The sequence below is a fragment of the Danio aesculapii genome, chromosome 16 (assembly GCF_903798145.1).
Source record: "Danio aesculapii chromosome 16, fDanAes4.1, whole genome shotgun sequence".
Taxonomy (NCBI): Eukaryota; Metazoa; Chordata; class Actinopteri; order Cypriniformes; family Danionidae; genus Danio; species Danio aesculapii.
Genome location: NC_079450.1, coordinates 13298495 through 13325696, shown reverse-complemented (window position 1 = coordinate 13325696; position 27202 = coordinate 13298495). Strand labels below are relative to the sequence as shown.

The following is a 27202-nucleotide window of genomic DNA, read 5'->3' as shown; positions in this document are numbered from 1 at the left end:
AAAAAGCATGTACTCCACACTATCTTGAATGAACTGTGGACCTTAACCAAGGTTATGAGATTAAATGTAATGCTGTAAATAGTATTCATATTCCTGCAAAGTCATTAGACCTCATCAGGAGATGTTAATTTTGTTTAAAAAAGGAAGTGAAATGAAAATGTGTTTATTTGATATGTTTTTTATATTGTAAATGAACACTTGAATTGTAAAAGACAACCTATTATTATTTGTTTATTGTATTAGGAAAGTATCATATACATAGTGTATCGATGTAGACCAAAATTTCTCTTTTCATAAATGACTTTCACAAATTAAATGTAAATATTTAAGGACAGGCAAAGCATCTTTCAGCTACAGTTAAATTATTGCAATATCTAATACCTCTTGTTCTTGTGGCATTGAATTAATACAGTATAAGGGGCATTCTACCAGAAACGTACGTACATTTTAACTTAAAAAATGTGACAAGGCCTGACCTTTAAGCTTTTCCACCTTAAAAAATTAAACAAAAACAAGCATAAAATCATATAATTCAAAGGTAAAAAGCATCCCTGATCATTTTCTGCTTCTCCTCCATCAAATGATGTCTCTTCCTCTGAGTTATATACTTAAAGGTGTATTGCATGGATTTAATGTTAAGCAAATGCGACAGGACTCAAAAAATCATGGGGATAATTTTAAAATAGCATTTATTTGTAAAATGTATTATTAATTTCATGTTCTAAACCAATTGATGTGAATGATAACAACTTAAAGTCGCTTTTTCTTAAGTTTTTTTTTTTAAAATAACAGTTTTTAGCATAACAAAACTTATAAAGTTGTAGGTTCAAATAGGCTGAGAACAAGAACGATAACAGGGTTTTTACATTTGTAAAGTGTTTTTAATAAAGAAATAAATCAGAAATCAGAAGTTTTTGTGATGAAATACTTTATATTCACTGTATTTATGTTATTATGTCAGGGACAGATGATGTAGGTTTCTTGTAGAATGTCCCATAATAAAAAAAGAAAAGAAAAGGAGGATGCAAGCAATTTCATGCAAATGTCAACCTTGCCATGAAAAAAAAAAAAAACTTTTACCTAATAGCGAAACCTTTTCTAAGTTTTTTTGTGTAGGCTTGTATTTTAAAGGACTGTAAAATACTCAAAAATATCTCTGTCAACGTTTTCAAACAATTATATTTGATTTACCAAAGTCACACAAGTGCCAATTTCACATCAGTCACATCCATTACAGATAAACGTCACATCAATAACCAAGCTTTTCCCCTTAAAAATACAAAGGTGTCAAATAAACTAAAATCAATCATTTTTGCTCTATAGAGAGCTGACTCATCCTTTTGATTATCATTATTTCTTTTGGGTTGTGCAGTTTAATTCACTGAATTTTTTTGGTCACATCCATAACACATGTTTATTCTCCTCATTTTAAGCATTAAAAAATGTTTACAGATTGATATTTTTCTGATCCCATAACTCTGTGGTTAATTGTTTTGGAAAATATAAACATGTTTTCACTGCTGCTCTTATAGTTGTGTAAACTGCTTCCTTGTCCTCATTTGTAAGTCGCTTTGGATAAAAGCGTCTGCTAAATGACTAAATGTAAATGTAAATGTTTTAATAAAATGTTAACATATACTTTCTATAAATTTATGTTTTGAGTTTTTACTGCAAATGTCACATCAATAACGTTGGAATTGCTCATGCATTGATTCTGTTTAGCCTTTTTTGACTCTCAAAGCAATTTACTTTTTTATGAACCAACAAGGACAACAGTTTCAGATAAAAATCACCTTAATATAAAAAGTCAAACTTTGAAAATGTCTCGTGTTTCAAGGAAAAAGTCTGTCATACGGGTTAGGAATTTGAAATGTCATCACGGAGATAACATGACGACAGCTTCCCTTTTCGTGAACCTTCGCTGTAAAGTTCTGCAAGGCTTCAACACACTGACAGTACATGAGTAATATAATTGACAGTAAAAGTAAAAAATAACCAAGTCGGCGGTCATTCTGTTACTCCAAGACGGTAAATAAAAGTTTTAACCGATAAGTTGCCACTTTACAGCCCTCAATAATGTACCAGGAGGAAGGTAAACTAGAGAGCGTTCATTAAAAATGCATCTCGTCTCAGGTGAGACGTCCACTGATTCACACACTCGAGCATCACAGATCGAACATAAACACACACACTCTCATACCTCACTTTTATCTAGGTTAACTTCAAAAGCAGCAACACAAACCCATCCGACAGCCCGCGACAATCAACACAGCCAGACATGACACCCAAATAATTCATCAGCCCGCTTACACATAATCACGCTTCAGCAAACGCGTTCAAACAACACACTTGTATTTACATACATAAGTGTACTTAGGAGTCAGTGGTTTTCCTTCCTTCGCCCGCTTGGAGAACATGATCACTGTCTGTCACATTCAGCCTTCCTTCCGCCGACCGACACCATGCCATATTCAGACATAAACACGACGGTATGACGATGACGGGCACCTCTAGGAGCCAATGACATCGCGCCAAACGGAAGAATTTGGTGTCTGATTGGTTCTGGTGAAATACGCCCCGCCTCCCGTAAGGAAGACTTCAGAGCTTTTAAAGTGACACCCGCAAACCTCCAAATATTTTTAGTCAACAATCCTTGGATATGACTATGAGTCAAATAACTTATGGTATAACGGCGAGGAAGCCAAACGGACGCTATTAAAAATATCAGGTTGTCAATGAGGTTTGTTAAATACCCACGTTCTTTATCTGGACTAAACACACGCATGTTTTCAGACCCCTTATCATTAAACAAATTCTGCTTGAGGATAACTGAAACACTCGGTTGCTGTGTTTCAGACTGTGTCGAATTTCACTTACACCGGACACTAAATAAGACCCAACCAAACAGCATATTTAGGCAAGATGCCAACGATGTTGAATGCTGTTCAACATGTTTTTAAAGGCAACAATGTTACAAACGTAAGGCAATGTAAAACCAGATGTATTAACTTCAGTCCACTAGCCAGAAAGCTATTCAAATGCAGGTAAAAAAACAAAAACAAACACAACACCACCACCACCACCACCACCATTATTATTACTACACTGTAATAAAATGCTGGGTTCCACACAATTCCTTCATGTTGTACCAACACAAATCGGTTAAGTTAACTTAATCATTTTTACAAATTTAAGTGAATTTAACTTAAAACAATTAAGATGTCACCCTAAAAAACTTAAGAATTGTGTTGGTTTAACTCATAATGAATAAGTAGTTTTGAACAAGCAGCAAAAGTAATTTTTTGGTGTCTGCATTTAAATAAGCTAACTAAGTGATTTGAAATAAATTAAAATCATAAAAAATTTAAGTGTCTAGTGCTGGGCGATTAATCGAAATCGATATTCAGAACCTATAATCGATCTAATTTTCCAGGTCGATTTTTTCAATGACTTTCCCTACCACGTGTGGAGTCACATGACCCTGCTCTGTTTATACTTCTGCGGCCACTTTGCAGCCACATCTGATCTCTGAAAAAAAAAGATGATGGACCCATTCTTGAGCCTTACTTTGCACTTCAATGACGATGATTAGAAGCTGCGCCAGAGATGCCTTGAGACAGCATATTTTCTAATTACATTAAAATTATTATTTACAATAAATTTGTGTTTACAGAAGATGCAAGAAATGCACTGTTTAAAATATTATTCACAGGATATACAAGAGTTATTTTATTTACAAGAGATACTGACTATTTTCTACATTTAATATGAAAAACACTAAATATAATTTATTTTATTTCCAAAAGTGTAAGTTATTTATTTTCTATTTACTTTTTTTTTATATATAAAAAAAGGCCATTTTTGGCAATGTGTGTTTTAATTTCAGTTGTTCAACGTTGACGTTCAATAAATAATCATAGATAGTAGATAATGTGTGTTTCCTTAAATTATTTCAAAATCAAGTAATGCACCCTTCATTCAAAAACAACTCACTTGTAATATGTGAGCACATTTACTGTACAAAACCTGTTAGTAAACTATAAGTGCAATAAATAAATAAATAAATAAATAAATAAATAAATAAATAAAATAAACGCTCATTAACTGTAATCAAGTTAAAATGTTCAATTAATCGAGTTTTTGATTTTAGGCCAAATCGCCCAGCCCTAAATGTGTCCAATATTTTAAATAACGTTTGTGAAAATAAAATGTTAAAATGTGGGTAAAATAATGCTCCATCAAGCGCTTCATCATAACAGATTTTAAGTAAACATATTTAATGGGAATTGTACTTAAAATCTATAAAATAATAAATGATCTGGATTGTCTGCTATTTCGAGATTAAAACGTTTTTGCTTAAAAAGGGTTAAGCAAAAATATTACGATTTAAAATTAATTACTAATAATTCATACTAGGAGGGGGGTGGGGGGGTTAAATGTTTATATTAATATATATAATTAAAATTATAGATAATTTTGATTTTATTAACTAATATTAAATGAATGACATTTGTTAGTGGTGTAAAGGATCACAAATCTCATGGTTCGGATCACATTAAGATTTTTTTAGTCACGGATCGGACCATTTTCGCATCAGCCAAAAAGGAGAGGAGACTAACGTAATTTGCTTTCCATTTATTACAGAAACAGTACTGCAGGAAACTTTGGGTTTTAACAAACAGAACATAGAACCTGCAATTTTATTAAAAATAAAATGAAGTAATAATCAGCTGAATAAAAGTAAATTGTAAAATATTCAGTACTGTGAAAAATTCACTGTTATTCCTATTGTTGCTGATGAAGCTAAATGTAGAAATTATAATTTGTACAGCTAATATTTATTTTTAGTCTCATTTTCAATAAATGATTTAGCTACTCACTCATAAAACCATGTTTCATTGCCAGATGATCATTTTTGAAGAATTATTCAGTGGCATATTTTTGATGGCTGGTTGTTGCCACCTATTGGTTAAATAAATGTAATTGCTGCCTACAACTTTCATTTTTGAGCGTCGAGTTAAATGCATATGACGGAGATTGTAATCTTTACCATAAACATAAGTGGTTTTATCTAAACTATAAACTGTTATCCCAATACTTCTGTGTTATTTGACTGTTTGGAACTTCATAACTAACTAAAAGACTGAAGACTGAATTTCTTAGGATTAATAAACATGTAAATCACCATCATTTATAATTTATGTTGCGTGGGTGTTGAGATCCCGATCTTTTAATGATTAATCATGTAGCTTACACTGAATGCATTAATGCAGACTAAACAAGTAGTGACAGAAAGCACCTTTAATCCCCCTTTAAGAAACCCACCACATCCCGAATAATCTACCACGCTATCTTCCGTCATCATTATATTTTACATAAAAGCCTAAATGCTTTCATACATGTGATTTGAATGACGCGAGAGGTGATCTCTCTGCGATCATTGCAATTTAAGGATTAATCTACAAGTAAAAAAATGTACTAATCCCTGGGTCACGTGTTCCAAACCATGGGTTGTGATCTGTACGAATCATGGATCAACCTTGATCCGTTACACTCCAAATAAAAATGTATGATTGTCAATATTTATGCACAAAAAAGTAAACATGACACATTCTAATGTACCAAAAACTCATACAGCACATTTTCTTCATGTATCCCACACCCTAGATTGGTCTTTTCTGCATGAAGGAGCCATCAAGTGGATATTTTAAGGAGCAACTGTTCATCCCTGCCCCAAATTGCTAAAATATAAACACAGAACATCTGAAATGCTACTTCATTTGGAAAAATTGGTAGATCTTTATTTTGATAGTCCATTTAAGTATTAGTAGACTGTTTGCTTAATATCTGCTGATACCTCTCATTCAACAGATGTTTAACTGACTATAAGAAACTTTGCAAGTACATGTCAACTTACACTAACCCTAACTCCAAGCCCAACCTAAAAGTCTTCTTATAATCTAATGAGAATTGGCATGTAGATGCAATGTAACTTAAATTCAACAAACGGAGCATCAAAATAAAGTGTGAACAGGAAATTTCCCACAAAATTGAAGCAATCGCGCTTGAGTAACCCGACTGAAGCATGTGTTAACTAAGTGTCACCACTTTGTTTGTTTAGTGTTACAACTGACCTCCTCTCCCGAGTATCCCGAGGGTTGAGTTTAGTTCACGGCTCAGATCAGAGACAGTTAATTTTACTAATTCATATTAAAAGATCATGTGGCTTTGCAGAGATCCTTCAGTTCCAGAATAACAAATCAGTCTATTTTGTTCCCTGCATCATTAATTCAAAGTCAAATTTAAATGCCACCACGGACAAAGTATCGGTTTCTCAGTGCCACAGATTAGTTTCAATACGGCAACCGGAACACAATAACATGCAGGGAAATATCAGGTGGTAAGGTTTCCTACTATACCATTAAAATAACCAAACGGCGCTTTATAAAGGACACAACACGCATAAGGACACTAATAGGCATGATTTACTTGTATCTCATTGAGGCATGACATAATTAAGTCAAACCATGCCTTTTTAGACACGACTGAGGGATTCATGAATGCAATAACTGCATACATGTGCCTCGTTCTTAAAAAATACATAAAATAAAATAAAAACAATTGCAACAATCATGCAAAACACCATCTGCAAGCTCACACTGAAAGATGCATCTTGTTCTTATTGACCAAGTGCAAAAAAAAAAAAACAGGTCTGTGAAGGAGATCTGGCAACATATATAGTGACTGGTGTATGATGTGCAGGGGAACACAATAAAAGACACTTCCAGAGACCTGGAACATAGAATCAGACAATAAAGGCACAAAGACAGGTGCAAATACAATAATAAGAGAAACAATCTGAATATAGTGCAGTTCAATTACAGTGCATATCAACACAGAGAATACAGACACAAGGATAGAAAGTATATTGCAAACGTGTGAGCTGCATGGGTCGTACCTCCCACTCCTTCTCGGAGTTTTCCTCACGTTGCTGCTCCTCGTTTGCTTCCGACTCCTCGATTTTCTTCACCACGATGAAGCCTGGGTCACGACTGATGCTTCCTAATCCGTCTCCAAACACATCAGGGCTCCATTGGATGAAGAACACGTACAGGTGGTCTGACCTGGAGAAATGATGACAATGATCTCATCTTTATTCATCGCTTATTGGTTTATACTTTCATTCTGTAGTGAAATCTGACCAGTTCTGTTGAATGGGTAAACAATGTATGTTATGTAAAGCACAATATTAATAGCTTAAAGAATGATTCAGATAGCCCAAATATTTCATAAGCAAACATGAAGTGTAACTAAAGCCCTAACTATAACCTTTATTAGGCAGTTTCTGTTCAGGAAAATGTTTATTGAACCAATATATACAGTATATATAAATTATTATTTAGTTATTTATTTAACCAGTCTTGAAACTGGCATTATTTTATTAAAAATAGGCAATAAAAACAAGGAAAGAACATGCATTCATTTTCCTCCGGCTTAGTCTCTTTATTCATCAGGGGTCGCCACAGTAGAATGAACCACCAACTCATCCAGCATATGTTTTACACAGCAGGTGCCCTTCCAGCTGCAACCTAGAACTGGGAAACATCCACACACACACACACACGCACGCTCGCACGCACGCACGCACGCACGCACGCACGCACGCACGCACGCACGCACGCACGCACGCACGCACGGGCCAGTTTAGTTTATTCAATTCACCTATAGCGTATGTCTTTGGACTGTGGGGGAAACCGGAGCACCCGGGGGAACTCGACCCAGCAACATTTTTGTTGTTTTGTTATCCAACTATTATTCCCCTCTTATTTTGGAAATAATTTACAGTTATGGTTGGGATTAGGGGTAGGGAACAGGTATGGATTACATTTTCGAATAAAAATGATGTTCCAGGATCAACATAGATGTTAATCCAGGATCACATCGTACTTGGCAAAATCAAGACGTGCCAAAATAAACTGCAAATTTAGATTTCTCACAGACTTTTTGAATGGAAAAACCTTTGAATGGTAGTTCATGCAGCAGTGTTTGTTTGCTTTTTAAACAGGCAGAGCAGAGTAAAACACAGTGTGACTTGTATCGGGATGCGGCAGGCGGCTGACAGGCAGCGTGAGCTTCAAAGCCTCGTCTCTCGGCCTCTGCTCGCCCACTATTGTCATGATACTTTACACTGATCTTCCGGGTCGCCAACCAACTAGGTCACATAGTCGGGCCGGGCCACGTCTCTCTGACTACAGCAGACAGCAGTTCGGGCCACAGACACGGTTCAACACTACACCACTCAACACAGACCGTGTCAAAGCTCATCTATTCTGACTCTTTCATTCAGAGTGTTTCTTAAAAAAATATGTGTAACTCATTTCATACAGTGATAACAGACAGAAAGAGCTCCAGTAGAATGAAGAACAGCGAGCACTTGAGCTGGATTAGACGGTACTCTTATAAAAATTAACGTTTAATAAAAAAAATTTATAGTGGAGATTTTGTGACCATGGTGTTTGGCTTATTGGTTTGCATATGCATAACCACAGTTTTATTGCAAATACTATGGTTTATCTTTGGTTGGTGTTGCAAAACCATGGTTGATTTGTTGTTACCATGGTCTAGCTACAGAGATAACACAAAAATAAAGCACTGATTCAATTCATTGTGTTAAATTTACATCATTCCAAATGTAAGTGGCTTCTTAGAAAACGATTTAAACTGAATTATGCTGTGTAACGTCAATACATCAAGTTTTAAATTATTAATAATAATATTAATAATAATAAAAACAAGTCAGTGCTACTTTTACACTTCTGTGCAAAAAACAAACAAACAAACAAACAAACAAAATAGGACAAACTATTATTTTTAAATAAAATAAAACCCCAAAAATTACCCAACTTAAAAAAAATTCAGTTTGAAATGAACGAATAAATAAATAAATACATAAATATTATTTTTGTTGTTGTCATTTATTCATTCATTCATTCATTCTCTTTTCGGCTTAGTCCCTTTATTAATCTGGGATCGCTACAGTGGAATGAACCGCCAACTTATCCAGCACTTGTTTTACGCAGCGGATACCCTTTCACCTGCAACCCCCTCATTGGGAAACATCCATTTCATTGGTGAACATTCATTCACACACATACACTACGGACAGGCGAATGTGCTACATACTGTGCCACCGTACAGCCCTTTGTTGTTATTATTATTAACTTGAAATTGTTTTTTAATATAACAATATGGTAGTAATTATAGCAGTGGTCCTCAACCACCGGGCTGCGGACTGGTACCAGTCCGTGGATCAATTGATACCGGGCCGCACAAGAAATCATTAATTATTTCTGTTTTATTTATTATCCAAGTCTGAATGATCTTTTATTTTGAAAAGTCTTTTATCTTGAAAAATGACCAACCATATACTCTCGGTTACATCTTGCTCACTTGAGAGCCCAAATTTAACCCACAAGCAGCAAAATGAGTAAGAAACAGAGGTCTTTGGAAAGTTTCTTTGCTAAGGTGAAAAGGTCCAGTGAAGGACCCACGAACTGCCAAAGAAATGGATCCGCAACCCATTTGTCAATAAATCAGGTGAATCCACCATGGCTGTGCAAGATGATCAACTGCTGGAGATCCCAAATCGGTGGGCTTTTAGGGACCGTTCACATATCTTGTCTTTTCTAAAGATCACACAAGTTCGTTGTTCCAAAGGAGATGCGCAGCCAGACCAGACGCACCCAGTTGAATGAATCCTGCGAGCGCACCACAAGTCACGTGACAAGAATTGACCGATCAGCTTCAGCTTGTAAGGAATATACACATTTCAGTAGACTAATTACCTCAGATTCTCTCAAATTACCCCCCACCCTGGTAAAATTGTCAAGCGTTGACTGGTGATAAAAAGGTTGAGGACCACTTATTTAAAGGATACAGTTGAAGTCAGATTTATTAGCCCCCCTTTGATTTTTTTCTGTTTTAAATATTTTCCAAATGATGTTTATCAGAGCAAGGAAATTTTAATAATTCTGACTTCAACTTTATGCCCTTATGCATACCTCTAATCTAATAAAAAATATATACGGCAAATACTTTTGTAAGGATGGTTATATTTCTCTATAATATCAAATGCTGAAAACTGCTGTGAAATTCTCTAAGCTCAGACCATGAGAACTAACATGCTATAAAACAATAAACTTTCTAATCTTTGGAGAGGATCTCGAGAAACCCATCTGGACAGTTGACCCATCACCTATCCTCAGGCCCTCTTACCCTCCTCAGTTATACGGCCTGGGTCATTAAAAAGTTAGTCAGGAATGACCAGATTTCAAGTTTCTATGGTGAAATGATATAAGATGTATATTTGCAGTATTTGTGAATTTTAACTTGTCATGTTTAGTATCATTTTAAAGGTCTCAGTGCGAGTGTAAATGTGATCTCAGTTTTATATCAATATCATGGACCGAAATAGATCTCAGATTTGGGTAAATTTTGTCCTCTCTCATGAGAGAGGATGTCCTGGATAAGATCTTTTGTCAAGTCTTGTCTTCTTCCCCAGATGGTATTTGGCTTCCAGGGTAAAATCCCTGGACAAAAGTCTTTGTGAAGTTTTTATTAATTTGAATTTATGACATTTTGGGTATTTAAGGAGATTTGGCGAAACACTCAGGGAAGCATCTGTAATCAGATGAAACTTCCCGCACCGTCTCTGTGTTTCTACATTGCCAGGTATGATGACTCTTTGACAATTGTTTATTTTACAAAGTGTCCTAATGTTTTATGCTGATCATGTTGTGTAATCATTTTGTACTTCTTCTGCATGTTTTGATTGTGATTTGTTAATCAATTACTGCCTGGCAAATAAATGTAAAATTCTTGTTTAACTCTAATATCTCCTGAAATCATTTAAATCTAGTAGATTGTTTAGGCTGATGTTTCCGCAGCCTACAACCAGGATTAGTCATACATTCAGGCTCAATGGATGGAGCATGGGCACAGCATTAGAGACCTGGTGATTTCTGATAATCACTGACTTGGTATGACATAATCTAGGGGCTAAATCAAACTTTCTTTAAGTATGTGCAAGCATGGGGCGGCCTATTATTACTTAAAGGAAATTAGCTTATCTGCTAAGAATCGGAACTAGCGAGGATGTGTCCGTGAGCAGATGTAACTGGCCAGCATACTGACTCTAAGCAACTTCGGGTAAACGATGAACCATTACTTGAAAATAAGGATTTATTAGGTTAATCAATCTAAATTAGACCTAATCACAACCTATAAGGTGATCAGCTTGAATTAGATGAATCTAAATTGTAATTATTATGAATTGGAATCAGATAAGAATAAGGGTCAAAATTGGATTTATAAAACAAAAGTTTAACAATCTTTAATGATCTGTTTAAAGCTGCGTGAGAAAACAAGCAGAATTCCTTCCCCCACATCCGTGGAAACCACCATTCAACATCTGAACCACTAGGTGGGGCTTACACTTTTAAGTATACTAGTACTAACAGTAAAAAGAACATAAAATGATCTAATAGTAACAAACATACAAATAGTAAACATAAATTCACAAACTTTAAACATGGTGGTGAGGGATCTAATAAATTAATTATTGAATTAAATAAAATAATCCAAAACTATTAAAAAAAAAAAAGTGTGTGGACCAACGTTTGACTCTCACCTCTCTTGGGGAACGGCAAACCAGTATTCATGCTTGCGGTCTCGCTGTGCGTACTGCTGCATGGAGGCGCTGGCGTTGGAAACAAACGTCTTCTTCATGGCCTTGCCAACCCGCAGACACAGAAACTTGTGAGACTTCTGCCTCTCCTTGGACACTACAGGGCCTGAAACACAAAGGAAAAACCTCAAATAATCAAGAACCACCAAACCGCATTCTACAACCAGAATGCGAATTACAGGGGGGGGTTTGACCACTCTTATTATGGCTTGATCCACACTAAAAAAGACATTAAAATAAAATGTGTGGGGGGTGAGATCATTAAATAGTGACATATAGTTTGCTCTGATTTGTATCTTAAATAACATTAATAATTAAAATAATAGATCATTTAAATATACATTTGACCACCCCTATAACGGTTCAAACCATGCATAATTTTTCAAAGCAGCCTATGCAGGAAATTGTTCATTCAGCAGATCTAGAGCACTGATAAACACTTTTCTTGTAAAATATGGTGTTTATATCTACATATAGCCTAAAAGTAATGTAAAATTAGACACACTTTGTATTTTAAGACATCTATGCTCACACACTAAAGATAAATAGTCAAATAATAAGTGCAATCTATTGCGGTCATTCATTACTTGGTGAAGGCAAACTTGTCACCATTTGTTTTACTCAACTCTCTCAACTGAATATTATTTCTAGAGCACTTACAACCAAACACAATGGGTACCAAAGTGCTGTACATAAAATAAATTCAAATACATAAACTCACAAGACATAATAAAAAACTAAAGAAAATAAGTGTGTTTTCAGTGACCTCTGAAATAAAGTGGGAGATGTTTATGCTTTTATATAAAAAATAGCCAATCAGGGCTTACTGTAGGTCAGTATACACAAATCTTCCCTCAAAACACTGAAGACTTAATGCATTTGATTCATAAATGAGATATAATATGAATTTGGCTTACTAAGCATGCTTATGTATTACACAAACTAACATTACCGACCAAAATATTTGACCCTCTATATAGACAAGGCAAGTTTATTATAGCACATTTCATACACAATGGAAATTCAAAGTGCTTTTCATAAACGGCAATAAAAGAAACAAGTATAAGAAAATAAAAACAACCAAGAATAAAAATGACTAAAAACAGATTAAAATGTGTTAAAATAGGTTTTAAAGAAGTGAAAAAGAAAAAAAAGAAATAACAGTGTGATCTGTCAGATGTAGCACAGTGCTCATTCAGTAAAGGCACCGCTAAACAGATGTGTTTTCAGTTTTGATTTGAATGTGCCTAATGTTGGAGCACATCTGATCATTTCTGGAAGCTGATTTCAGGGGGCGTAGTAGCTGAAGGCTGATTCATCCTGCTTTGACTAAACTCTTGGAATTTCTAATTTACTTGATCTTAATGACCTGTTAGGTTTGTATTCAGTGAGCATACTTTATCTGTAATGTATGCGATTTTTTTTCTCCCATGTGGCACAGATCGGATATGGCTAATGTACGTATAAGTAAGAAAAAAAATCAGAATTAAACCTTGTTCATATGTGGAAATTTATTTGATATGAATCGGATCCGTTCCCGTCTGTCTGCAGTGTAAGGAGGTACATCGGATTTTCACCTGTCAATGAATCACGCATCATTAAAAACTATAGTGAATGACATCAACTCTGACCCTTTCCTTTCAGAACAGACTTCAACAGAGTCCCAAACCTTAAATCTCATACATTCATTCATTCATTTTCTTTTCGGCTTAGTCCCTTTATTAATCCAGGGTCGCCACAGCGGAATGAACCACCAACTTATCCAGCACATGTTTTACACAGCGGATGCCCTTACAGCCACAACCCATCTCTGGGAAACATCCATACACACTCACCACAGATAATTTAGCCTTCCCAATTCACCTGTACCGCAAGTCTTTGGACTGTGGGGGAAACCGCACATGCAAACTCCACACCGAAACGCCAACTGACCCAGCCGAGGCTCGAACCAGCGACCTTCTTGCTGTAAGGTGACAGCACTACCTACTGCGCCACTGCGTTGCCAAATCTCATACACGAGGACTAAAAAAGCTTTTATATTGTCATACTGCACAAGTATTTAAGCAGGTTAACGAGAAAGAGAGAGCACAACATCCGCCACGTAAACAATAAAAACTAATATAAAACTGCTGCATACATCACATGCGTAAATCACGCCATAGACATTATATAAAGATGCCTACTGGTTTAAAAAGGCCTAGTTTAAAAGAAGATGGCCAAATGAGTACTTTTCTGCTGTAAACTATAGTAAAACAACGTGTCAAATAGAATTTAAAAAATGAAACCCGGCCAACAGATTAAATACAGGAAAGGAGAAAAGAGCACTCTTTTATTATCATCTGTCAGTCAGCGCCCGCTCTTTTTTTTCCCTGCTCATTGCACCTTTGCCGTGTGCTTTGTAAACACAGACAATCGAATACGAGCCACTTTTAAAAGATGTAAGCAGGTCAGGAAAAACAAAATCTATACAAGTCACAAAATCGAAATTGACGAGGAATTTATCAAGATCTGAAGTGTAAATGCAGCCTCAGTGATTCATAGACAAGTAATAATACTATAAAATCTATTCCGAATGTAACACCAGTGTGAAGACCTGAGGACAGGTGGGATGTGCTTTTATTTTCTGGTTCTGGTTATGTTCAGCAGCGTTCTGGATGAGCTGCAACTGTCTGACTGTATTTTTGGAAAGGCCAGTGAGGAGTCCATTACAGTAATCCACCCTGCTGCTGATAAAACCATGAACAAGTTTCTCTAAGATCTCAATAGAAACAAAGCATCTAATTCTTGCAATGTTTTTGAGATAATAGTATGCTGATTTAGTTACTGCTTTGACATGGCTAATGAAACTCCAGACCCCAGAATCACACGAAGATTCTTGCCCCTATATGTACATTTATTTATAGTCAGTGTACAATTCGCGCACAGACTACAACAGTTAAAACATTGCTTGAATACATGACTAAGCTTAAATGGCCATCTATAAAAGTCAATCATCACATGGCCTACATTTAAAGAATGTTAATTCAGACACATAATAGTGATTGGAATAAAAACACAGCGCCTCAATGAACTAAACCCTGCCCGGGAGCCCAAAGCCAAAGCTGAATCCAATGCATCTTTTGTTAATAACTGATTAGAAGGTCAACTTAGCGGGGGATGAAGAAAGAAACACCTTACACCAGTGCTGTAGGAGCCAAAGCCATTTACACAGCCAATGCAACATTAATCTACTTACACTGCAGCACACAGTGGGAGGGCATTCATTTTCAATGGGCTAATTTGGTGTGTAATTCAGATGACTTCTGAAGCCGGTCCTGAGCTGTGGTAATAACCCCATGTGATTTGTCGGAGCGATTCACTGATTCGGAAAGAGACATGCACCGGGACAGGAGTCAGAGTTCATTCTCACACCGTGAGCCTGATGAATATTACTGTGCAAATTAATTTGGTGTTGCTGAAACAGTAAACTTTGGGCTTCTGGTGTTGGCTTTGGAGTGTTTAAAGCAGTTTTAAAGTTTATCTGAAAATCCAGATGAAAACATACTATAGCATTGTATTGTAAATACTGTAGTATTTCTGAGTCATACTATAGTACTTGAATGAATCTGTTGTGGTAATTCTACAGTTGCTATCGTAATACTACAACTATAGCATTATAAATGAATTACCCAATATTGTCGTTTTCTACAAACAGAGGGTATATTATACTACAATACACCACAGTTTACTGTAGTAAAAAATAAATACCACAGTTTTTATTACAGTTTGTCAGTATTAAATACAGTTAATGCTACACTATGCTGTAGCATTCATTAACAGTGTTGTAAATGCTATTATAATACACTGACCTGCCACTTTATTAGGTACACCTTACTTGGACCCCCTTTGCCTTCAGAACTGCCTTGTTGGCATAGATTCAACAAGGTACTAGAAATATTCCTCAGAGATTTTGGTCCATACTGACATGACAGAATCATGCAGTTGCTGCAGATTTGTCAGCTGCACATTCATGATGCGAATCTCCCGTTCCACCACATCCCAAAGGTGTTCCATTGGATTAAGATATGGTAATTGTGGAGGCCATTTGAGTACAGTGAACTCATTGTCATGTTCAAGAACCCAGTCTGAGATGAGTTGCGCTTTATGACATGGTGCGTTATCTAGCATGTTTATGTTTTAGAAAGTTGATCCTTTGTCACATTGTTAACAATTTAACATGTTTTTACCAAAATATAGCATGTTGTTAACACATTTCTAGCATTTTATGAGAAGTTGTAAACAAGCTAGCATGTTTAAATGTTTTTTTAAGCATGTCTAATACTATTGTGGTTTTAGTACTAGTTTAAAAACATAAGGGCTCAAATTTTCTGAAATATGACAACAGAACAGTGAGGACATAAAACTAGTTCTAACTAGATAAGTTAATGTGTTTGCTAGGAAATTGCTTGTCATGTTTTTTACTTCACTATGCAACATTTCTAACATGCTACTAGCATGTTTATGCTTTAAGAAGTTGACCATTTATCACACTGCTCTCATTTTAACATATTTTTACCTAAATTTAGAATGCTGTTAACCCATTTCTAGAATTTAACGACAAGTTGCAAACAAGCTAGCACATTTTAAGGCTTTTTAAAGCATGTTTAGTTGCTAGTGTGGTTTTAGTACTAGTTTAAAAATATAAGGGCTCAAATTTCTAAAATATCATGACAACAGACTAGTGAGGACATTAGTTCTAACTAGTTAACGCGTTTGCTAGGAGATTGCTTGTCATGTTTTATAACTAAGCTATATAACATATTTAACATGCTACTAGCATGTTTATGTTTTAGAAAGTTGATCCTTTATCACACAGCTATCATTTTAACATGTTTTTACCAAGATTCAACATTTATATCATTTTATGACAAGTTGCAAACAAGCTAGCATGTTTTATTGTTTTTTTAAGTATGTTTAGTTGCTAGCATTGTTTTAGTACTGGTTAAATGTATAAGCGCTCAAATGTATTCACTTAAATAGTGAAATATCATGACAACAGACTAGTGAGGACATTAAACTAGTTCTAAATAGATTTGTTAACGCATTTGCTAGGAGATAGCTTGTCATGTTTTATAACTAAGCTATTTGACATTTTTAACATGCTACTAGCTTGTTTATGCTTTAGAGAGTTGATCTTTTATCACACTGCTAATAGTTTAACATGGTTTGCCAAGATTTAACATGCTGTTAACACATTTCTAACGTTTTATGAAAAGTTGCAAACAAGATAGCATGTTTAAATGTTGTTTTTTAAGCATGTTTAGTTGCTAGCATAGTTTTAGTACTGGTTTAAACTTATTCATTCATTTTCTTTTCGGCTTAGTCCCTTTATTAATCTGGGGGCACCACAGCGGAGTGAACCGCCAACTTATCCAGCACGTTCTACGTAGCGGATGCCCTTCCAGCTGCAACCCATCTCTGGAAAACATCCACACACTCATTCACACACATACATTACGGACAATTTAGCCTACTAAATTCACCTATAGCGCATGTCTTTGGACTTGTGGGGGAATCCGAAGCACCTATAGGAAACCCACGCCAACATGGGGAGAACATGCAAACTCCACACAGAAATGCCAACTGATCTAGCTGAGGCTCTAACCAGCGACCTTCTTGCGGAGACGAATGTGCTACCCACTGTGCATGCTAACATGACAAAATGACAACAGACTAGTAAGGGCATTTAACTCGTCTTAACAAGATATAAAGGCTTATAAATCAGCCATAACAGGTTTTATTTTTTTATCTAGTGCTTTGTGAATGTATTGACACTGTGATGAATATGTTTTGGGGAAGGGGTGCATTTATAGGCAATAGTACATATAATTACTCTGATATAAAAACATTGGAAGTAATGTAATATGCTCACCATCATATTAAAGAGAAAGATAATAAACACTGCTGCAATGTTTTGTTGCAATATGAGTCATATGGACTATTTTTATGATATTTCTTTGGAGCTTTTTTGAGATATCAAGCAGATTTAAAAAAAAACTAAAGCCTTTTGGAACCTGCACAAAACACAAAATGCCAGATTTCTGACCCCATTTCCCTAACGTTTATAAAATACATCACATCTTCCACACTCTCATCATTACTGCACTTTCTGAACTGATTAAGCATTAATGAAATTAGTTTTGTGGTCACATGTTCACTCGTTCAGGTGATGTCAGCAGGCTGCAGATGCATATTTGTTCAAGTCTTTTATCCAACCAGATGAAGGAATCTTCCTGATTGAATTCCTTATGATATATCAAGCTTTCAGCCCCCTCCTGGGCTCATTGTGAAAGCGGATCAGCCGTTAGTGTTGAATAACTATCAGAAGATGACTCATACACAGGGATGAGGAGCACCGTAGGGCATACAGAGAGTGCTCAGCACGTCTACAACTATGACAAATGGAGGAATAATGATAAAAATATACAAGTGAGAATCTAAAAATGAACATTTCATTATCTGCTTTCCATTATAAGACTATGCTGCCTGGTGAACGTACTGATCACAGAGCTCTGGAGTCTCGTGTGAGTATTATACTGTGTCTAAATATCACTAAATATGAGTATGATTATCAATCTGTTCTTTAGATTATGGCTTTAATGAGTTCAGTGCGAGACTAGATTCTTTAAACAAGGCTTTGTTTACAGTAACCATTTAACAGGCATCGTAACTGCCTGGTTGACCTTTTTTCCATAGGTTACAGGCCTATGGCCTGCCTGGTGAAAGGGGTGGCTCTTTTATCTTAAAAAATGTGGACCATTTTGCAGTTATTCGCCTCATTTTCTATTTAATTATGAGGTTTAAATAGGTTACATTTTAGTGACATTTTAAGCACTACTTTTGCTGGCTTAGCTTGTTGGATGGTCCTCATAACCACATTTTTTAATGTACCAAAACATTTCCTAAAGATTTAGAATGAAGATATACGAAAACAATGGTTATTTTTTCAAATATCAAATATAATTAGGAAAAGAATAGGAATCTGTTAAAGTTTTACATTAAAAACTAGCATATTGCCATTTAAATATCATTAATTTAAATAACAAACAGGCCAGCACATTCAACTTTCCTCAGCTGTGCTGAAGCGACAGATACACACGATTCCGCTTGGTCTTAAAGCCTTCTTTAAAGGTTTATTTTCATACTTACTATGGAATAGCAGTCAAAACACTAGAAATGAGCTCATGCATGGGACAAATTCTGGACCTTTGACAGTGAGAGGTGGGTCTGAATCTCCAGAACCCACCCTGGCTATGGCCTTGGGTTATTATTAATTATTATTATTATTTTGTACCAACAAGGCAAGAAAAAATAAAGATATTTTGTTTTCAATTATTATATATACATATATATATATACACACACACACACACACACACACACACACACACACACACACACACACACACACACACACACACACACACACACACACACACACACACACACACACACACACACACACACACACACACACACACACACACACATTTACCTCATTAAGGGTTTTGTTAAATTAACATTTATTAAATTATTACTTCAAATTGACTTTAATATTACTTAAATTACTTGCATAAAATTCACGTTAGCCTTAATGCACACAATACATTTCTCTTTTTTTCCCTCTTGCAAATGTGTATTTTTACCATTTGTTACCAATTGTAAAATTATAATCAGTACAATTAAATTAAATAAATTTTACTGATCAAAATCTAATTTATTCAAACAAACTAAAATAACGATACAAAGTATTTTCAACTTTATATTAACATGGTTACCACTAGAATATTAAGCTGTTTTTAGCATTGATATGAATCAGAAATGTTTCTTGATCAGAAAATATCACAATAGAACAATTTTTGAAGGATATGTGACCCTAAACACTTGAGAAATTCTGCTGTGCCATCAACAGAATAAGTTATATTTTGAAATATCAAGATGGATTTAGCCTTAATTTTAATCAGAAATGTTTCTTGATCAAACGATTATCATAATAGTATAATTTTTGAAGGATATGTGACCCAAAAGACTTTAATTTAAGACAAAAAAAATCTGCTGTGCTATTAACAGAATAAATTATATTATGAAATAAATAAAAATTATGAAAAATTAATGATAAAAATATATATAAAAATGAATTTGTTTTTACAATTTTACAGATTGTGTTTGGTATTATTAATAACATATTTGCAGCGTTTTTACTATTTACCAAGCCATTTAAAAAGGTACAGTGTATATACTTAAAATAAAAATAAATAAATAAAATCAAAATAAATATAATTAATAAAATAAATAAACAAATAAAATAAAATAAATATATATAAATAAATACAAAAATTAATTAAAAATGAAATACTTTAAGATTCACATTTGCTAAACTAATCAATAAACAGACATCTTTCATAATAAATAATGTGTCATAAAATAAAATATATGCATGCTAACAGATCCAATAATCCAATGCCTCTTGTGATCAATCCCATTAGTTGTAGTTAATCATTTTTTTTTTTACATCATTGCAGCTACCCCAGAGTTAGAGGTGTTTGTTGTTTGTGTTGTAATGTTTGATGGTCTCCAGCTTATCTGAGCGTCAGAGAGTGGCTGCTGCTGCTGAAGGATCAAAGCGGCGTGTAAAAGCCATGCTAAAGCGCCTCTGTGCTCCCTCAGGTGATAACAGGTGAAACGCTCACTCGTCTCGCCATCAACACAGACACACAACACAAGGTTATCAGCGTTTCCCAGCATGCTTCAGCACAGACTAACACCAGCACAAAAGCTGACTTTGATAGAGGAATGTTGGAGCGCTGTGCTGTAATGTCACCAGTGTTCCTTATAATGACACTAAATAAGTAGTTTCAGTTTCACACACACATACATACATACACATTTTCTTTGCTTGTTGTTGCTGTTTTTGAATAATAATAATAATAATAATAATAATAATAATAATAATAATAATAATAATAATAGTTATTATTATTATTATTAACATTATTATTAACAACAACAACAATAATAATAACGCCAGGGGAAAGAATAATTAATGTATTAGTTTACTTGGTATATTTTAGAATGATAATTTACAGAGTAAAATTATATGATTATTTTTATCTTTCTTAATAAATACACAAAACATTATTTCTAAGATATTTTATTTAATATTTTATTTTTATTACATACATATTGATATACTACTATTATTGCTAATATTACTATTACTAATATTAATATAATGTCAACAGATAGAATAATTAATGTATTCATTTACTGAAACACTTTAGAATAATATTTGACAGTACATTCATATGATTATTTTTATTTATTATTTTATTTATTTATTTATTTATTTATTATTTTTTATTTATTAATTATGCATCAATATACATTACTTCTAAGATATTTTATTTAAATGAGATATTACATACATATAGATATAATAATAATAATAATAATAATAATAATAATAATAATAATAATAATAATAATAATAATAATAATGTGCTGGTTCGAGCCTTGGCTGGGTCAGTTGGCATTTCTGTGTGGAGTTTGCATGTTCTCCCTGTGTTTGCATGGGTTTCCTCCAAGTGCTCCGGTTTCCCCCACAGTCCACAAAGACATGTGGTACAGGCGAATAGGGTAAGCTAAATTGACCATAGTGTGTGTGTGAATGTTAGCCTTAATGCACACAATACTTTTACATTTCTCTTTTTTTCCCCTCTTGTATACGTGTATTTTTACCATTTGTTACTTTAAAAAATTGAAATTAGTCAAATTAAATTAAAAATGAAATCAGTAAAATTAAATAAATTAATTTTGAGTGAATGAGAGTGTATAGATGTTTCCCAGTGATGGGTTGCAGCTGGTAGGGCATGCGCTGTGTAAAACATGTACTGGATAAGTTGGCGGTTCATTCCGCTGTGGCGACCCAAGATTAATAAAGAGACTAAGCCGAAAAGAAAATTAATGAATGAATAATAATAATAAAGGAAAAACAAGGAAATAAAAGTAAAAATGTTTAACACAATATATTTATATCACCCTTGCTATCCTTGTATATAAATAATTAGAAAAAGCAATAAAAATTAATTTATTTACTTATTTATTGTTGAAGAAACAATTATTAACCTATAAAATTTGAATTATTTTTTAAATATTTCTTAAGAGTTGTTAAACGGAGAGATTTTTTCAACACATTTTTAAACGTAATAGTTTTAATTTCTATAACAATTTTCTTTTGTCTTTGCCATGATGACAGAGCATAATATTTTAATAGATATTTTGCTAGACACTAGTATTCAGCTTAAAGTGACATTTAAAGGCTTAACTAGGTGAATTAGACAAGTTAGGATAATTAGACAAGTCTTTGTATAACAATGGTTTGGTCTTGCTTAAGGGGGCTAAAAATATTGACCTTAAAATGGTTTAAAAAAAATAAATTTAAACAGCTTTCATTCTAGTCGAAATAAAACAATTAAGACTTTCTCCAGAAGAAAAAATATCATAGGAAGTACTGTGAAAAATTCCTCAAAACATGATTTGGAAAATATTTGAAAAAACAACTCACGGAAGGGCAAATAATTTTAATATATAAAGTGTTGGGGTAATGCATTACAAGTAACTCGAGTTACATAATAATATTACTTTTCTTAGTAACAACTAACGAAATACTTAAAAAAAATTCAGTTATAATATTTTAGTTACTTTTTTGAAAATGTAACGTGAGTGACTTTTTAGTTTAAGTAATTAGCTTTTAAAAAATAAATTAAAGTCATCACAATGAATCATGCAGTCAATGAGAGAATGTGTTCCTTATTTTGAACATATCAAGGAAAAGGGGATTGTCTCAATGGACAGTGGTTTTACTTCATAATAAGTCAAATAGTACAAAAGTAGCAAACACACTGCTTTAAACTTTCAATAATCTGTATATACGGCATGTACAGCTCTGGGGTCAGGAAGTTCTCAGATAACATTATCCTAAAATATATTTTGATGAGTTTTTTAAATGGTAAATGTAGGTGTAGGTTATACAGTGCATTGATAATTGCAGAGCTCCTCATTAGGAAAAGAAAGGAAAGAAAAACAAGTTCTGAAAGAAATTAAGCCTCAGCCTGGTAGTAAAGTAATAGTAAGTAACGCAAAAGAAACGTAACAATTTACTTACCAACGCAACTAGTTACTTTTTGGGGGAGTAACGGATATTGTCAATATTGTAATGGATTACTTTTAAAAGTAACTTTCCCCAACACTGTATATTCATTCATTCAATTTCCTTCAGCTTAGTCCCTTTATTAATCAGGGGTCGCCACAGCGGAATGAACCACTAACTTATCCAGCATATGTATTACACAGCGGATGCCCTTTCAGCTGCAACCCAGGACTGGGAATCACCCATACACTTTTACATTCACACGCATACACTTCGGCCAATTTAACTTATTCAATTAACCTATAGCGCATGTCTTTGGATTGTCCATGTCTGTGTCACCCTTGCATATATAGATATATGCCCACTTAAAAGCTGTTTAATTAGTAAAAAGCATGCAGTGTTACCCTCAGCAGAGCTCAGTCTCTGGCTCTGTTCTGTGGTCTGCTGCTCGCTCTCTCTCTGTGCCTGCTGGACGCTCTCTCTCTGCTCCTTGGCCTGTTGCATAGTGTGAGTCTTGCACATCTTCCTCAGCTCCTCCACGTCTGTCTCTGAGTCTCGAGTTCCATCTCTGGTCGGTTTAAGCCCCTCAGCGCAGCTCTCCTGTGCTGCGGGTTCTCCTTCAGTCTGGCAGTGGGGCGTTTGCTGGTGGTCCCTGCTGGTGGGTTCATCCTGTATGGGTTTGGCAGTGTCTCCGGCTGGTTCTCCATCATTGTCCTCCTCTTCTGTATGGCTCTGAGGCTCCTGGAGGAGGGTCTGGACGGACTGGGATGAAGCTCCTGATGATTTATCGTCCTGCTGGAGCTCTTCTGTGGACTGGTGCTCCTCACGGATGGGTGAGAGCTCTGATTCGGTGAAGACGTCTTCAGAGAAGGAGCCCTCGGTGCTGCGTGGGGCAGTGCTGGCGCTGTCATAACGCTGGTCTGTCTGATGAGAGATGCTAGAGAACACCGCTTCAAGATCCCTGTGGTGCAAATGGAGAGACAGATAGAGATTAAACTTATTAAAAAATGATATTGCACAACTCAGTGTGCATTTACTTCTCTGTGATGCGGCTTTGGTTTGGCCGCATGTGGTAATAGTACTAATATTGTCTCACGGATGTGTATTATTGCACAGATAGTTGTAAATGTCTGAAATAACAAAATAAAAAATTAACAGAATTTAACCAGACAATGTTGTAGTTCCGGGTCAACAGCTGTGAAACTATTATTAAGCTACTATATATATATATAGAGAATGTAACAATAACTTATTTTAGTGCAGAAGTAATGCATCTGTGCAGAAGTACTGCATATGTCATCAGCACACAAGTTATCAAGTTATTTCATAACAAAATAACGCACAAAAGACAAAGACTATAACATTAAGGGCTCTATTTTAATGATCTAGGCGCAAAGTCTAAAGCGCAGGGCGCAAAAGCATTAAGAGCGTGTCCAAATCCACTTTTGCAATTTTAAGGATGGAAAAATCCACTCTGCACTGCGGCTAACAGGGTTGAGCTTATTCTCTTAATGAGTTATGAGTGTGTTTTGAGAATAAACCAATCATAGTCTCATCTCCCATTCCCTTTAAGAGTCAGTTGCGTCACGCCATGGCGCATTTGCTATTTACATGGTGGACTTTGTAAGTGGAAAAACTAAACGCTTTACTAGCAAGAAAACAGTTAAACAGAGCATCTACAGCACGGGAATGAGAGATGTGCCTCCTCATTCTTTACTTACACTTTCACTCTCTTTCGTGGATAAGGAAACGAGTTGTACGCAGACATCCATTAGCCTACATAATTATTTTCATTTGTTAAGTGCACAGATTTGTTTTAAAATTATTTCTAAATTCAGTTCTAATTTCAAGCAAACGGATAAATGAACAATAATAATGAGTTACATCCAAATACACATGCTATGTCCTACGTATATAGTCCAAAACCTGACAGGTGGGCAAATCTAAGCTTGTTTTTAATAAAACAAATATAAATATGCAAATAATGAATAATACTGCTAATAATAATAATAATAAAATAATAATAATAATAATAATAATAATAATTAACAAAATAATAATAATAATAATAACAATAATAATAATAATAATAATTTTTATTATTTAATACATATTATTTTATTTTTAATATTATTTAACAAATTATTTATTATTAATGATATTCTTATTTCTATAATATTAGTGTTATTATTATTATTATCGATTAATATATTATTATTAATAATAATAACAATATTATTAATAATAATAATAATAATAATAATAATAATAATAATAATAATAATAAGCATCATAATCTTATTATTGGTAGTAAAAGCAGCAGTAGTTGTGCAGTAGTAGTGGCATTTAAAGGCAATTATTAATATTATTACATTATTATTATTATTATTATTATTTAACAGTCAGTGTTTTTTTCTAATTAACATTATTGTTTAAAAATAAAAAATAAAAAGATTATATTTTAAATGATTTATAGAAACTAAAATTCTTAATACAACAACATATACATATACACTTCCAAAGAACAAGTGTACAACTTTAACATGCATTGTAGCATAATATGTGACCATAGCCTACATTTAATTCATTAATTTAAGCCTACATTATGCTCTGTTTCCCAGCACCGTTTTGCTACTGCGTCACAGTATAAAGTCTAGAACACACAAAAATCATATAGTGATGTCATTTCAGAAGCAGCGTCTGTAATGCTAAAAAGTGAAACACTAGAACACAAAAGCACATGACGTCTGTCTGTCTGTCTGTCTGTCTGTCTGTCTGTCTGTCTGTCTGTCTGTCTGTCTGTCTGAATGATGCTTTAGTAATTATATATATAAAAGTACATGGAAGGTGGATAGTAGTACACAATCCAAACCACTTGGAGCAATTAATAAGCATACAAGCCAACATAAAAGTGCGTGAATGAAAAGGAGGTCCCTCTGTCTGTACATCTGCACCATCAAAAGCGCCTGTGCTTCACAACCGAGACCCTGCAATGAACCTCGTCTGACTGATGAACCAACCAACACAGAGCTCTGAGCTGAATAAAACACAGCATCATTCATAAACCAACAGAGGATATAAATATCTGGGGGTGGAAACGCTGCTAAAATCATTAACTTCTTATTACAAATCGAAACGGCTGAGTAATTCAGACGTAGGCGGTTGAATTCATGCTTCATTAACCTTAGAGTAAAAATCCATTTCCCTTATAATAAAGCCGAACGCTGGATATCTGAAATAATCATACAGCAGCACGGTTCCTCATGCTCACCGCAGACAAAATACCGATTTGTCACATGAGAGATCTTCAATCTAGATAAGACGTCGGAAGATGAGTCCAATTATTAATACGTAATGCCTCTGCAGTTTTGCTTTTTCATAATCTTTCACAATCAAGTCACTTTTATAATTGAAATTGGTGTTCTTTGTTCCACTTCTAGATTAAGAGTATTTACGATTTATTGATTTCTACAAATTCAGAGGAATTTGATTGGATTTGCAACAAAATTCGATCAGATTTCGATTAATGATTCAAATCGGCAATCTGATTAATGCATTTAATGGATTTTTTAAATAATAGTGGGTTTTAAGTAAAATCCAATATAACAATGTTTCCATTCAAGTGAATTAAACTTATAAGAGAAACATAAATATTAATTATAAAAAAATATATATAAAATGAGAATATGCTGTAGTATTAATAAGAAACATTTATTCCATTTCAAAACCACTTACTCCATGTAAAATAAATGGCCCCTTTCTGAAAACTGGTGCAGTCTAATAATAATAATAGCTGCAACCAGGGAAACCACTGTAGCTCTATTTTTCTAAATGATATAAATAACTTGTGCTTCAGACCCTGTTTTGAGTTTGAATGAAGATGCAATTACAAATGTAAGATGCTAAACACAGGTGTAAACAGGGTTCAAAACATCAAGGGCTCTATTTTAACAATCTAGGTGCAAAGTCTAAAGCGCATGGCGCAAAAGCATTAAGGGTGTGTCCGAATACACTTTTGCTATTTTAAGGGTGGAAAAATATGCTTTGCGGCCTGGCGCATGGTATAACAGGGCTTTGCTTATTCTCTTAATGAGTTATGGGTGTGTTTTGAGCATAACGTTCATTAAACCAATCAAAGTCTCATCTCATATTCCATTTAAAAATCAGTTGCATCATGCCATGGCGCATTTGCTATTTACATGGTGGACTTTGTAAGTGAAAAAAAACTGAACGCTTCACTAGCGAGAAAAGTTAAACAGACCACCTGC

At 34.4% G+C, this 27202-nt stretch overlaps 1 protein-coding gene across 5 annotated transcripts in view; it reads right to left on the bottom strand.

Annotated features, from left to right (window-relative positions):
• The window catches only part of oxr1a (oxidation resistance 1a), a 305739-nt gene that overhangs the window by 20329 nt on the left and 258208 nt on the right, over positions 1-27202 (bottom strand). For 4 of the 5 annotated variants that reach the window (XM_056474694.1, XM_056474693.1, XM_056474695.1 and 1 more), the window contains 3 exons: positions 23339-23895; positions 11690-11852; positions 6959-7124 (listed from right to left, as the gene is read on the bottom strand). In XM_056474694.1, coding sequence (XP_056330669.1) covers positions 6959-7124; positions 11690-11852; positions 23339-23895 — 886 coding nt within the window. Of the gene's footprint in view, positions 1-2363; positions 2921-6958; positions 7125-11689; positions 11853-23338; positions 23896-27202 lie in introns of those variants that run through there. The other variant, XM_056474697.1, reaches the window with a different exon arrangement.